Genomic DNA, 15,376 nt, shown 5'->3' with positions numbered 1-15,376 from the left:
AATAATGAATTAAAAGTGATTGTATCTACAAAATCAAAAGCTATTATTACTTTAACAGATGTATATTATTACTTCACGTTTAAGGTTGGTAGCAGTTTTTCTTAAATAGACTGAGTTAGTTGATTTAATAAATTTCATATATCTTATGGTTATATCCTAAAAACATTTCTCCACATTCTATTTAATAAAATAATAGGAGTACATAGATTTCAAGTTAATTACGTGAGTATTATTTATATAGAAACTAAAGTACTAACCATTACAGAAGGGTGAGAAATCAAAGGATAGAGAAGGTGTCATCAATTTGTACTTGCCTTTAGGGTTTGATCCACATGTAAATTACTGAAAACACTGCACCAGAACTGTCAGCTAATTCGGTTCTCTTCTTCTTCCTTCCACAATTCACTCACCTTATCATCTTTTTGCCAGAAAAGGTACCATTTTTGTGATGCACTAAGGTAACGCTAAACCATCTTTAACTTACAACAAAAGAATAGATCAGAATGATCGATTTATTATACTTACACGCTACCTAACGTATCTAACAATGATTATCTACTCTCTACGTGACTTTCTTTACACCAAAAGCAAAATAAAAGAATACAATTCATCTTAACACTCTGCAATGAATTATAGTTGTCTTGAAAAATTCCTGTTTTTATAAGATAAGTTAATTTTATTCAAAATGTGCCAAGAAGGTACAGAAAAGTACTAGATAAGAAATCTGGAATAGTTGTTACAATCAACTCAGCATATCCTAAACCTCCAAATACGTACTGAAATAAGTTTCCTGCTACACTTTCTTTACGCCAAAAACATAAACCTCCAAATATGTACTGAAATAAGTTTCCTACTACACTTTCTTTATGCCAAAAACATAAATTTTGCAAATACCTGTTCTTCACAACAGCAATGTGAGAACTTTTGCCTTAAAAACATCTCCTATCCTTTCCAACCAAGTAGTCCACATAATGCAAAGAAGGATTGTTTTCCAAATTTTCTTCTTTATTTTGCCCACTTTCTGACTTTACCATCTTTCGAATAGAGTTTATATACTATAAGTCATAACCCATTACACTCCACATATGTTTAAAAAAGAGACCCCAAATTTGTCCAGCTTGTTTACAATGGAGGAATAAATGAGTTGCAGATTCCTGATCTTTCTCACAAAAGAAACACCTACTGCATAGGACAAATCCCCTCTTCTAAGCTTATCTTGAGTGAAGCAGGCATCTGTAGTTGCTATCCAGCCAAAACAAGCCACTTTTGGAGGAGCTTTAGTCTTCCTCCACTACATCTTCGAAGGCCAGTTCACCTCCCGCAATCCAGCATGTCTCTGCATCAAGTTGTAACAACTTTCAACAGCGAACTTTTTATCTTTGCTGTCAACCCATCCCTCCTATTGTCATCCAGAATCACTGGTCCCAGTAAGTTTAACATCCTGAAAGCCCCTTCTTCTTAAATTTTCTTGAGTTAGACAAGCTTCTCTAGCAACCAGCAAAGAAAAGCACACAATCTTGGTATGCGCTTTAGCTTTTCACATGCTCTTCATGACCCGGTTCGATAAGAATCGTATTTTGAACAAAACAAGATTATATTGCGGAAGCGAAAATAAAATTAAAGACAAGAATATAAAGATAGGCGAAATTCAAGAACAAAATCCCCAAATTTCAAGATTAAGTGATAAGAACCCTAATTGGTCTTAGTATTCAAAATTAGCGGATTAAGACTAATTAAGATACTAATAGAGTCAATTCAAGAACTTATATCAAAAGGTGATCTAGACCCTATTTCGAAGAAATTAGAGACAATAATTAGTATAAGACTAATTACTTAACTTCTTTAATTTACAATAAGAACCAAAGATATCGAGTACGAATTAATCTTACCTCTTAAAAAAAGAATCGTTCTTATAAGGTTGCAAGATAAATTCAAAGTAGCCACACACAAAGGTGTAAAAGTAGAGAAACTCTCAATAATAATAATATTTGTCTAATGAAAATAACAAAATCCACCTATATATATGGGAAACATCCCAAATAGAATGGGATTAGAATCTACTTTTATGGAAATAATTAAATACTAAAACCTAATTGGGATTAAACTAGGAAAGCATGTAAAATAATTGGCAAACTTCTTTAATAGAATAAGGAGAAGGTTGCCCAAAAGTCACTTTGTACGTGTGACTTTCTCAATGAATTGGGGTTGGATTTATTTCTTCATGGCGAGAAATAGCCCCTGAGCTTGAATTTAAGCTCTTTTTGGGCTCCATGTGGGGCCAATCTTTCTCCTCTTGAGCTTGGACTTGGATCATGAAATATGTGGTATTTAGCCCATTCTTCTGCATAATTCTTGGACTCGTTCTTGGGCTTTTCTTCCACGATCGCATTTTTTGATTTCCAATTCATGCTTTAGCAACCTTGGCTTGCATCTCCTTAGCTTGTGACCTTGACGATGATCTTCTTGGGCCCTATCGGCGCCATCCTTGCCCGTGGAGCTATCATCCCCCTCTTCTTAAAGAATTTGTCCTCGAATTTAACATTCTTCATCAAACAAGGACAAGTCGTGACATTGAAAGTAGCACTTACTTGATACTCGCAGGGTGCAGTCCAACTTGTAAGCATTGTCTCCAATTCGCTCAAGAACTTTAAAGGGTCCATCGCCTAGCATGCAATTTAGACTTCCTTTTAGAAGGAAACCTTTCTTTTCGTGAACCCAACCGAGTCCCCCAAAGTTCAAAGATGACTTGTTTTCGTCCTTTTGTTTCTTCTCGAAGCAACTTGCTCATTCCTCTTTTCAATGGCCGGTCTAGTTCGCTCATGTATTTTTCTCATCATCTCAGCTTTATTTGTTCCATCAAGACTAGCAACGTCATCATTGAGCAATGGCACTAAATCAAGGGGAAGTAAGGGATTAAAACCATAAACAACTTCAAAAGGAGAAGACCCGATAGAAGAATGAATAGTTCTATTATGTAAATTCCACCAAAGGCAAGTGATCCTCCCGTTAAGTTAATTCACCTTTCAAAACAAAAAGCCCTCAACATGTTACCTAAAGTTCTATTCACCACCTCGGTTGCCCGTCGGTTGTGGGTGACAAGTAGAAAACAACAATTTGGTTAGCCTTCCCTAAAGAACACGCCAAAAGTGGCTCGAAAACTTAACATCCCTATCACTAACAATAGTTCTAGGTATGCCATGTAATTTCACAATTTCTTTAACAAACAAATCAGGGATGTGAAACGTCATTAGTTTTCAAGCATGGAATGAAACGAGCCATCTTAGAGAATGTTATCCACCACAACAAAGACACTATCCTTACCATACTTTGTTTTCGTGCAAACCTAAGACAAAATCCATAGAGATGTCTATCGAAGGTGAAATCGGAACGGTAAAAGTGCGTGTACAACCCATTGTGGCAAAACCCTAGATTTAGCATGTTTACATTCTAAACATTGTGCACAAAATTTTCTACATCAAAACAAGGGCCAAAAAGTTTTTTCAAAAAGTATATCTAAGGTCTTTGGCACTCCAAAATGTCCCATAAGACCCCATGATGTGCCTCTTTTACAAAAACCTCACGCAATGAACATATTGGCACACAACTTATTTTTTGAAAAGGAACCCATCACGTAAAGTGAACTTCTCTGGTCCCGCCCGAAACATGCGGCTAGCAACCCCTGAACGGAATCATCAAGATACAAACCTTTAATGTGCTCAAATCCCATTAGTTTAGAAGTAATGTAGATAAGAACGTACTGCGGGATAATGCAGCCCACCACATTGTCCTTCTGTGCTTGTATGAAATCACGTAAGGAAACGTCTCAATGAATTCCACCCCGGCAGCGTGATATAACTTAGTAACTAGTAATTGACTCATTTCTGTTTTATCACAAACTCACGTTGCAAGTAATGTTGCCAAGTCCAAAAATTGATGCGTATAACTCACGATCATAAGTAGAATAATTCAATGTAGCTCCACTCAATTTCTCACTAAAATATGCAATAGGCTTAGAATCTTGCATTAAATAAACCCTATACCTTCTCATATGTATCACATTCAATTTCAAAGGATTTAGAAAAATCTTGTAATTCCACAAAGGTGAAACTTATCCTTCAAGATATTAAATGCATGGTCTTGTTCTTTTCCCTAATTAAAAACCTTATCTTTTTTATGACTTGCATTAAAGTGCGTTCAATTGTACAAAAGTCCTCACAAATCTTCATAAAAACTAGCAAGTCCGTGAAAACTCCTAACCTGTTAGTTTTAGTGTAGGCCATTGCTGTTCTTTAATCTTTAATTTTATCTACATCAATCTAAGTTCTTTCGAGCTAACAATAAAACCAAGAAAGATTACTTTATCAACACAAAACGTCCTTTGACAAATTAGCATACAATTGTTGCTCCCTAAGCACATCAAAAACTCTCGAGTGTTCACCGTTCTTCGAGAGAGGTTGAAAAGATCGAATATCATCAAAATAAACCTTAAATTTGCCATGGAAAATCCTTAAAGATATGGTTCATTAGTCTCATGAAAGTACTAGGTGCATTAGTTAAACCAAACGGCATCACTAACCACTCATACAAGCCATACTTAGTTTTGAAAGTGCGTTTTCCACTCATCTGCGGGATTCATTCGAATTTGGTGGTATCCACTTTTTTTTAAATCAATTTAGAAAATATTTTAGAAATACGATTGGTAAGCGTATATTGGAATAGGATGGCGATACTTTACCGTTATTTTGTTGATGGCGCGACAATCTCACACACATCCTCCAAGTACCATCTTTTTTGGGTACCAAAAAAGAAAATAACGGGCTCATACTTTCTCTCACAAACACTCGTAACTTTCTACTTGTCTTTGTAGTCCACGGGTTTCACCGGGATTGCTTCTATAAACGAGGCCTCGGGCAATTGAGATCCGGGCACAAAAGTCAATTTGATGTTCTATTCCCCTCAAAGCGGGGTGTTAGGGATATCCTCGGGAAAGACATCGTTAAAATCCGCAAAAGTTTTGAAACAACACTAGGAAAAAGAAGGAGCTAAATCGTTAGTGTTAATCATGGTTCCCCTATGTAAGCAAGATAATGGGCAACCTCTTTTCTTGCAAGTAAACACTCTTTGGTTTTTTGCTTCCTATTTTTTCACCCTTAGCCTCTCTTTCCTCTCAGGAATTCTTTCTTTTATCACTCTTTCCTTTCCTTTGGCTTTCTCTCGTCTGGACCTCTCTCTCTCTCACGCCTCACTTCGATTTTTTTCCTCGCTTATCTTACTCTTTTTTTTTTTTATCCACTCCATGTTTTCCCATTGTTTTCTTTCAATCGTTGTTGGTCTTTTACAACCGGAAGGAGTTAAGCGGTGCGAATATGCTCTTAACCACTTTATGTTCAGAGTACTTATTTCTCCTTCCTCAAGGAAGCAAATCTCAGGAGATTATCGTCCCAATAAAATATGACAAACTTCGTTGACAACCAGCTCGTGACAGAAAAAGAAATCATGCATTGTTTAATTTGAAGCCCACATTGGACCATGAGGTTATAATTGGTCTTACGTTTCGGCATGGAATTCCCAATTTCTCCCACGTACGCGCTCACCACGTTAGCACAACTACCATTGTCAATATTCATAGAACAAATTTTACCCTTTTTATCCCTACATCGTGTATGAAAAATATTTTCCCATTGCCTCATCAAGCTCCCTATATTAATGGTAAGACGCTAACTACCCCCAAAGTTCCCTCGCACGAGGACCGATCTCTCTCATCCTCACTCTCAACACCCTCTTCTTCTTCTTCTCCCTCACTTTTTTCACTAAATATTCCCGTTATCTTTAATTAAGATAGTTCTTCTATTTGAGACTTCAAACGCCTTATGTTTGACATTTGTGACATTGTATTGCATCTTTAGTTTTTGTGTTAAAAGTTTTCTCCATCTTTGGCCTCCCGTTTCTGCCCAAATATGGGATTAGGGCTTTGTCCATGGCCTCCTTACCGGTGTAGCAGACGGTTTTTGCCTTTGTTTTTAACTGTCTTTTTTACTTGAAATAATACCAACTCATCTAAGTTTACATATTGTTGCAATTCAAATCCAAGCTATTATTACTTTAACCCATTAAGAAACCTAGTATATTATTACTTCACGTTTGCTTTGGATCATAGCCATATTTCTTAAATAATCGTCCAGTTAGTTGATTTAAGGCGTTGTTGCAGATATCTTTGAAAGTGATATCCTAAAAACATTTCTCCACAATTCTATCTCGTCCCATAATAGGAGTACATAGATTTCAGTCTGTCTAATTACGTTATATTTCTTATATAGATAACGAAAAGTACAAGCAAGTTTAACCTTCTTACCTTCGCAGTAGAAATCAAAGGATAAAGATGGCGTCCATCAATTCTCTCCCAATCAAGGTACAAGTACGGATCTCTTGTTCCTGAAAGTACTGATCTTCATCACTGCACCAAGATTGTCAGCTAATTCGTGGTTCTCTTCGTTCTTCCTTCCTTCTAATTCGTCATTGTCTCACCATCCTCATCTTTTTGAATTGAGGAGGTCGAATTTTGTCTCCTACACGAGGAACCGGATGTTGTTGGATTCTCCGCACATTGGCTATGTTCACCGGATTAGGTGGATTTTGAAGCCGCCTCTAACGCTTGAAGTCGGGCGATAATCCTCGAACATCTCGACTAAGTTGTTGTTTTGAGTGCCCTCTTCACTGACTTTCTTTGAGACATCTCGAAAAAATATTAAGGAATAAATATCTCTCAATTCGACTTTTTCCCTCAATTGATCTCACCCTAGTTGTTTTGAAAAATTACTTGTTTTTATAAGATAAGTGATTTATATATAAACCCTTCTAGTACAATCCTTTAGAAAAGTAGATGAAAGAAAAAAAATTACCAACTTCCGGACGGATTGGGTTTGGCGAGACAAGAAAAAGACCAATTTGTATGAAAAAAAAAAAATAAATTTCCCCTCTTCTTGGTTTTCCTTCTTGATGTTGGAAAAACAAAACACAATAACTATGGAGTTTCTTAATTTGCAAGATTTTTTTTTTTTGGTTGCTATATAGCTTTACTATTTTAAGCTACTAAAAGAAAAAGAGAATTTTCATTTTTTTTTTTTTTTTTTTTACGAAACAGCAAGATTATGAGAACGGAACCTTGATTGCCGCTCCGATAACTTGATAAGAATCGGGTTACTTGAACAAAACAAGATTATCGGAACGAAAATGCAAAGATTAAAGACAAGAATATAAAAGATGGCGGAAATTCAAAGAACAAAATCCTCAAATTTCAAGATTAAGTGATAAGAACCCTAATTGGTCTTAGTATTCAAAATTGAGCGGGTTAAGACTAATTAAGATACTAATAGAGTCAATTCAAGAACTTATATCAAAAGGTGATCTAGACCCCTATTTCGAAGAAATTAGAGACAATAATTAGTATAAGACTAATTACCTTCTTTAATTTACTAATAAGAACCAAAGATATCAAGTACGAATTAATCTTACCTCTTAAAAAGAATCGTTCTTATAAGGTTGCAAGATAAATCCAAAGTAGCCACACACAAAGGTGTAAAGTAGACAAACTCTCAATAATAATAATATTTGTGTAATGAAAATAACAAAATCTGTATATATAGGGAAACTTATCCCAAATAGAATGGGATTAGAATCTACTTTTATGGAAATAATTAAATACTAAAACCTAATTAGGATTGGAGGAAAGCATGTAAAATAATTGGCAAACTTCTTCCCTAATAGAATAAGGAGAAGGTTGCCCAAAAAGTCACTTTGTACGTGTGACTTTCTCATCAAGTTGTAACATAAACTTTCAACAGCGAGCTTGAATTTAAATCTTTTGCTTTCAGCCCAATCCCTCCTCTTGAGTGGACTTGGATCATGAAATATGTGTAAAGTTTACCCCATTCCCGCATAATTCTTCTTCTTAAATTTTCTTGAGTTAGACATCTTTTTATTAGCAATTGAAGCCTAAGAAAAGCATCACAATCTTGGTACCTTGACGACGATCTTCTTAGGGCTTCTATAGCGCCATCCTTGCCCATGGAGCTATCAAGTTCACTTGGCCAGTCCGTAAAAATGTATGGCACGCAAATTTTACAGTACATCCTGTTATTATTTTTATTTCTATAAAGAGATTCTTCTCCTCCTTGAGACCTATGAACGCTTCCAGAGTTGCAAAAAATTCATCGGCTCTCCCCTGCTCTCCCAATCATTCAACCCTCTCCTGAAGATTGTATATATGAATTTTGATATCAAAAGGAGTTGTATACTTATATACATTAGGTGTATTTCTTGTAAATGTGGTTTCTGGTGTTACAAATCCGAATGATTTCAGAAATGGATTAGAGAATCCAGAGCTCTTGTAATGGCCTTCTAAGGGAAATGATCCTTGTGGTCCTCCTGCAACTCCTCATGTGTTCTGTTTTAGTGATAAAGTCACCCAAATTCAGGTCATGGTTTGGGTTTAAAGGGTCCTTTACGTCAGAACTTGAATGAATTAGATAATCAATATCATGGCCTAGAAAAGAATTGTTTTAGTAGGAAATTGCCTACTTTCAGTGGATTATCCAATTTGAAATTTGCCTGCTTGGATGAAAATCAATTCGATATTATCCCAGCAGATTTCTTACGTTGTCTTAGCACTGTTCAACTTTTGTCTTTGGATGTGATTCCCCTTAATAATAGCAGATGATCTATTCCAACTGAGCTATAAGATTCAGTTCAGTTGGCAATTTTTTATTGCATGTATTGCAATATAGTTGGACCTGTGCCTGGTTTTTTTCGAGAAATTTCTATCTCTCACTGCTTTGGAGCTGTTTTTTCTTCTATCAACCATAGAGCAACATATGAGATTTTAAAATTTTTTTGCTAACTGTCATGAAATGCACGTCTCACGGAATACTAGCGTTATGCACGTTGCAAAGCATATACTTATAGTAGTTCACGAAAAGGATCAATTTTAGAATATAAATGATAATAAAAATTATATTATTAATAAGTTTTAGCCTATGAGAACAGATATATCTCCCATGCATTGATAGGGTATAATCTCCAATGATACTGCCAGTTTAAACATTTTTTAACACATTAATATAGTTTAGCCTGTGATAGCAAATTAAAATCTCGTCTTCGGTTTTCTTGATTAATGAGTAATACTTTATAGAGATTTACTTGTATTTATTTCAAAAGTGACCTAAATATACAAATATTTTGTACACTGTCAGTGAAAAAAACTCAAAAACTCAAACTTAAATATACGAGAGGCACCATCGAGCAATGATTGAAATGATTCCATTTGCATAGACGAGATTCTAAGAAAAGAGAAATTAACAAAGTGCAGCATTTTACATCACAAAAATCCTAAGTTATATTTAAGTTAGAACTATAACCTTTGGAAGGTGATACCCCGATAAAAAGAAAGCAAAAAAGAGAAAACTGAACAAGCCGATTTGCAAAAGTAAATATTATATTATAGATAGCTATGGCATAATCTGAGGTTTATTCCTAGGTTTACCCCCACTATGGTGCAAAGGGTCTGGACTCATAGGTGCTTCTCTTAATTCCACATCATCTCGGCTTATTGGTTTTCCATTTACGGTAATGGTAACTGTCTCTTTCTCCTTCAAGCTGTAAAGCACCTGCAATGACACATACAATGAAGAAATTAATACAAGGAAGACGACATTAATTAATTTCCTCTCTGAATATTTACAGGCACATATAGATTAACAACCTTTCTGTTCTGAATCATGTGTTGTTGCATGGCGGGTTTTCCATGTGCGCATCCACTAAGCGAGAAACAGTAGTCTGAAAAGAGAGTAAATATTTAATTCACATGGTAAGCGAAGTCTTATAGATAGAGCTATTATATTTAATTGAAAGACACAAATTAATTAAGAGAGAAAGAGACCTGAGGATTGTGCTTCCAATGGGAAGAGAAAGATGCAGAGTATCACCATTAACATCAAACAGGGATACTTGTTAGTGAAAGGAGGAGACATTTGAAGTTTTATTTAAGTAGTCCAAATTACACAAAATAGTCCTAATGCGTAAATGAGATGAAGCACTAGAAAACTTAATGAAGTAAATATATTGAGGAATAATGAGCACTTTTATAGCATTTCAAGACTCCAGGAGAAGTAGGAAGATTAACTTAAATGATTATACAGAGCAGCCATTTGAGGATGTAAACATAAAGAAAAATGGAGTAATGATTAATAGCAGCAAAGATTTGGACAGCTAATATCGGCGGATTTGCAGAGAAGAAGAAGATGCGCATTATTAACTGCAAAGAAAATGCAAAGCACAGGGTACAGACCCATAGTTGATGCTTGACACCCTTCTGCTAATAGACGGCCTAACTATCACTTCCACGATCTTCACTAATTATGGGTCTATATATAACCTCAGCCTTTCTAGCATTACATCATCCAGATAACAGAATCTTGCATGTAAATCTTTAGCGCATTACAGCTGGTTTGTGAATGGCTTTACGTTCAATGTAAATTCTTACAGATATTAATTGCTACAAACAATTTTTGGTACACTACTTGTAGATAGGGATACTTTATGTATGTGTACGTGGATGTTCTACCTCTAGCCTTACTATAGAATAATGGAGCATTAAGCAGCTAAAAATCGTTAAATCAGATGGAATATAAGCAATTAAAAGTGAAAAAGTACTATACTTGATGTCCAATTTTTTTGTAAGAAAAAAAGGCATATATACAGTATCACCACCTTAGAACTGTTATTAAAGACTTCAAATTACCATACCATACATTTGGAGATAAGCAAATAAATGTGTAGACTTTCTATCAAACGAAGGTTACAGACGATGATGATTTGCTAGTATGGTTGGATGGTCAAGGGTAGGGAATTTTTGCTCTACAGATTTAAGCAATGTAGCTTATAAGATACTATTATAGTATCTTCTAGTGTACCAAAACTATATTCTACTGGCAACATCAGTTTGTCCTATATGATATTTTGATTAATTTGTTTGATGTCTTTGGTCCAACATGGTCTATTTGATGTTTATGTACTAACAGTGTGAAGATAGAGGGTCTATATTTTCTGTTTGTGAGATGCCTAAAAAATCAAAGATACTTGTAAAGAAGGTTGTCAATTATTTAAATAGATATCTTTAAACGGTTAGTAAATATAATTGATTAGTCTATGTAACTTATCTCTCGACCTATTAGAAATAGGACCGTGCACAATTGGGATCAGAGGCGGATTCAAGATTTGAAACATGTTCCCACTAACAGTCATGTTGTTTATTCTTTGGGTTACCAAATTTCTTACAAATTTGAAGGGTTTCACATTATAAATACAAGATTCGGATAAAAGTTGTGGGTTCCCGCAAACCCACACCCAGTGGTGTGGATCCGCCCTTGATTAGGATGTTTTGAATCATTCCATGCTATTTGGATGGTCGGATTTTGGATATTTAGTTCGGATATGTGTTGTGTTTTTTTTTTTTAAAAAAAAAAAAACAAATCGGATATACAGATCAGATATGGGTTGGTACACTTTTAAACCAATCCGACCTGAAACCCAAAATATACGGATACATATAAAAATTGCACTTTCATTTTAGGTTATTTGACATTTGTTTGGGATTTCAGTTTACTTTGTTGATGATTGTAGTTTATTTTGTTGATGATTTTGTTTAATGATTGATTGATGAAGCTTATGAACTGGGTGTTGGGTTGTTCCCTTTCGATTTTTATTAGACATTCGTTCAGGATTTAACTTTATTTTGTTGATGATTTTGTCTAATAATCTTTATTAGACATTAGTTGATGAACATTATGAACTAGGTGTTGGGATGTTGGTGTGCTGCAACAATGCTATAAACATCTTAATAAGGCCTCCAATTTGATCTGAAAATTCAAAATGTTTGCCCCAAACAAACATCAAAAATCCAATCCAACCCAATCCAATCCGAGGTTAATTTGGATTGGATCCGGATTGCATTTTACAAAATTTAAAATGTGCTACATCAAATTAAAAACTCTAGTTAGCTAGCGTAACGGAGAATTTAGCAAAAATGACGCCTAACAGAAAAAGATATGACCAAAAAGAGAAAGAGCAGAGGATTATCTTACTATAGTCGATACGCCACTAATTATAGATGACGTGATCATATAGTAGTACCACTAGGCACTAGCTAGAAGCTTGAGATACGGGGTATATAGAATCTACTATTGAACTCGCAGTTTCTGTTATGCTTAATTAGTCTGTCAGATCAGCAGTGCAGTTAATGTGATTTGAAGTATTGGATATCTTTCAAGTTGATTTCCTCTAAGGCTTTAAGCAAGTGACAGAATGAGATAGTACAGAGCCCACCACCAACTGAGTACTATTATCACTTTGGGCAGCCAAAGGACACCTGTGCATCCTTTCTCTGATTTCTCACTGGCAACTTTAAGGATAGTACAGAGCCCACCACAGCTGGAAAATTTTGACGCTAGGAGAGTTGTGACGGTATAAATGCTGTAATGATTATTAATTCCCAGTTAAATATATGTACACTATTGTTTGATTCGCTGATTAAATTATTTTGAAATTATAATTCTGAAATTATATTCTCGGGATTAATTCATACCTCCTGAGAGGTAGGTTAATATAATCTCTGGTTTGATGGCTAGATGGGATAAAGTGAGATATTCACGATTAAGTTTGAGATTATTTTTGTAGTTTGGTTCGGTGTTTGTGTTTGGAAATAAAATCGAAGTTTCCCAACTTTAATTTTCTTGCTATCATGTTGTTTATTGAAAAATAAAATTTACTAGATGTTTCTTAGGATTAATATGTCCTTTATGTGTTTTCTTAATTATTCTTACGGTATATCCTAGTAAACAAACTTGTTCATTTGTTTGAGACAACGTTTTTAATGAGGATAAGATATTGCGAAAAAAATACCGAACTTTAAAAACTCTCCCAAACTCTACCTTCAAAAAATCGAACCCCGAAATAGCCAAACCGAAGTTTGATAAATAGAAATTACATCGCACATGTTGTTATTGTAGGTGGGAAATTCACTGCCAAACTTAATCTTGGGATGTCATGGTATTTATATCATATTAAATCAATTTATTATAGCTAAGTCATTTAATGAACTAACAATATGAATAAGTTAATTATAATTAACTGACAAAAGTATACTTACAAACACATGATGTTATATATTGGTTTAGTATAAACAATAAACACCTGATGCAAATAAATAATGACATTTAAATTTGTAAGAAAAAAATACTATAGATTTTACAATTTATACTTTTAAACATATCTTGAAAATGTCTATAACTATAAGAACATTTCTTTAAAGGTAAAATTTAAAATTAAATTATTTTTAAATATAGAAAAATAAATTATTCTCTTGAAACGTATTAAAAACAATAATGCACATAAAATATGAGAAAAGAAGTATATCTTCTACGCTGTCGTGTTATTACATTGACAAACAACAACAAAATTGTATTATTGATATTATAACAAGTGTAATGTGATAACCAAAACCGTAAAGCAATAACTAGTTAAATTAAATCAATAGTGTCAATATAATATTAAAATAGAGTGTCTAACGTAAATCCTATATTCTCACCAATCTGTCTGGTTTGGAACAAGTCATCTGCGATTATAATATTAAAAAAAATAAAAAAATACCAGGATTATTTAGTGTATACATACTTTTATTTGCGGACGCTTGATTTATTGGACTTAAAATAAGATGGTATATGTTATGATCTAGAATTTTTTTATTCAAACAAGATAAACTTGTAAAAAATATTTATTTTTAATTTTGACCTTGTATTTCTAAAACGACTTTGGGAGAAATTTTTTGGAGAAGGAAAAATATACTATTATTTATTATTATTTTCAAAATTAAAAATTCAGATATTATCATCCCACATAGAATAACATAAAATAAATATCCCGAAATTGATAAACCCAATTGAAATTTTTGCCAAATGTAAAATAAGATAATCTCATATTTTATTTCGAAGTTATAATCAGTTATGCTTGTAAGTTGTAACTAAAAGACCCTTCAAAGATTCAGATCGATCGTGTGTTGAACTTTGGCCGATGGATTGGCTATTGGTATCAAATCAAACATTGAAGGACGGCAGTGATCAATTACCCATTTGTAGTTGTGTTTTGTAATGTAGATGCCCTGATGCCTGCAGTTACTTTTGGTGGCTCTGCTCTCGTTTAGGCAGGCTCTGATGGAAACAGTACATGGAAAATCTAAAGAAGTCAAAAATGATAATTACATCCTATTAAGTTTCGACTTAGTATAATTATTTTAAAAAATCTAGAATATAATACTGGCCCATTTAATATAAAATTATACTCCAAAATTTGAAGAATCAAATAACAATTTTTATTAGTATTATGTTTAAAATATTTTAGTTATTAAAGATTAATGCAGTCATTTAAATTTAGATTTCCCAAGGTTTTTTATTTAATCAATCCAGGTTTTTACCTTCGATAGTGATAGAGGGTTTGACATTAACCCCTACTTTATATATATTAGAAACCCAAACTATATTACAAAGCAAAAGGTGCATAAAACCAAACCTCCAAGCAAATAAAACAACCATTAAAAGGCAATTAAATATGCCTTTCTCCAAGGACTGCGTAATTGCAATTGCTGTCGAACAGAATCTACAACCATTGAAAATATGCATAGACTCCAAAGAGGTACTAATAAATTTGCTAATCAACCAAAATGATACTTATTGAGCTTTTTTTCAAATGAATGCAGGTTGTTGATGAGACTCGGGGACTTAGTCACAGGCTCACAGCTACAGGAAGCAAAATCGGGTGGCAGACATGCTTGTCAAGGAAGGAGCAAGAAGACAGTTTTTTGAAAATCTCTTTAGGATATACAGTTCCTTCTGTGTTTGTTCTACAGCAGTCTTAGCAGATTGATAGAGGGTTTGACATTAACCCCTACTTTATATATATTAGAAACCCAAACTATATTACAAAGCAAAAGGTGCATAAAACCAAACCTCCAAGCAAATAAAACAACCATTAAAGAACACCCCCAAAAAGGCAATTAAATATGCCCTTTCTCCAGGTGTTAATTATTTGCAATTGCTGTCGAACAGAATCTACAACCATTGAAAATATGCATAGACTAAAAAAAAGGTACTAATAAATTTCCTAATTGATAATCAACCAAAATGATATAATTGAATCCAAAGTTTTTGATTTTTCAAATGAATGCAGGTCTTTCACAATTGTGTTGATACCAAGACAATGCCAAGAGACTAGAGGCCATGGAAGCACAAAGAGTGGTGGCATCTTAGAGGACTCTAGAGAGTCCAGCTGC

The 15,376-nt window shown here is 34.1% G+C and overlaps 1 protein-coding gene across 1 annotated transcript; it reads right to left on the bottom strand.

The window, feature by feature from the left end:
- Positions 1-9,299: 9,299 nt before the first annotated feature.
- LOC132054670 (uncharacterized) lies at positions 9,300-10,417 on the bottom strand. The gene is made up of 3 exons (XM_059446646.1): positions 9,935-10,417; positions 9,758-9,831; positions 9,300-9,662 (listed from the first exon to the last, which is right to left on the bottom strand). The coding sequence occupies exons 1-3, from the start codon at positions 10,023-10,025 to the stop codon at positions 9,504-9,506; spliced, it is 324 nt and encodes a 107-aa protein (XP_059302629.1). The 5' UTR covers positions 10,026-10,417; the 3' UTR covers positions 9,300-9,503.
- Between the last annotated feature and the right edge of the window lie 4,959 nt (positions 10,418-15,376).

Source organism: Lycium ferocissimum, chromosome 4 (genome assembly GCF_029784015.1).
Source record: "Lycium ferocissimum isolate CSIRO_LF1 chromosome 4, AGI_CSIRO_Lferr_CH_V1, whole genome shotgun sequence".
In the NCBI taxonomy this organism is placed as follows: Eukaryota; Viridiplantae; Streptophyta; class Magnoliopsida; order Solanales; family Solanaceae; genus Lycium; species Lycium ferocissimum.
Note: the sequence above shows the minus strand (reverse complement) of the source record. Positions and strands in the feature narration are given on the sequence as shown.

Bases quoted from the DNA above. Each gene is read 5' to 3' on its own strand.
- LOC132054670 (XM_059446646.1), bottom strand. From the start codon at position 10,025: ATGTCTCCTCCTTTCACTAACAAGTATCCCTGTTTGATGTTAATGGTG. The intron at 9,832-9,934 runs GTCTCTTTCTCT...CTCTCTTTTCAG, and splicing joins ATTGGAAGCACAATCCTCAG to ACTACTGTTTCTCGCTTAGT. The intron at 9,663-9,757 runs GTTGTTAATCTA...GTGTCATTGCAG, and splicing joins ACATGATTCAGAACAGAAAG to GTGCTTTACAGCTTGAAGGA.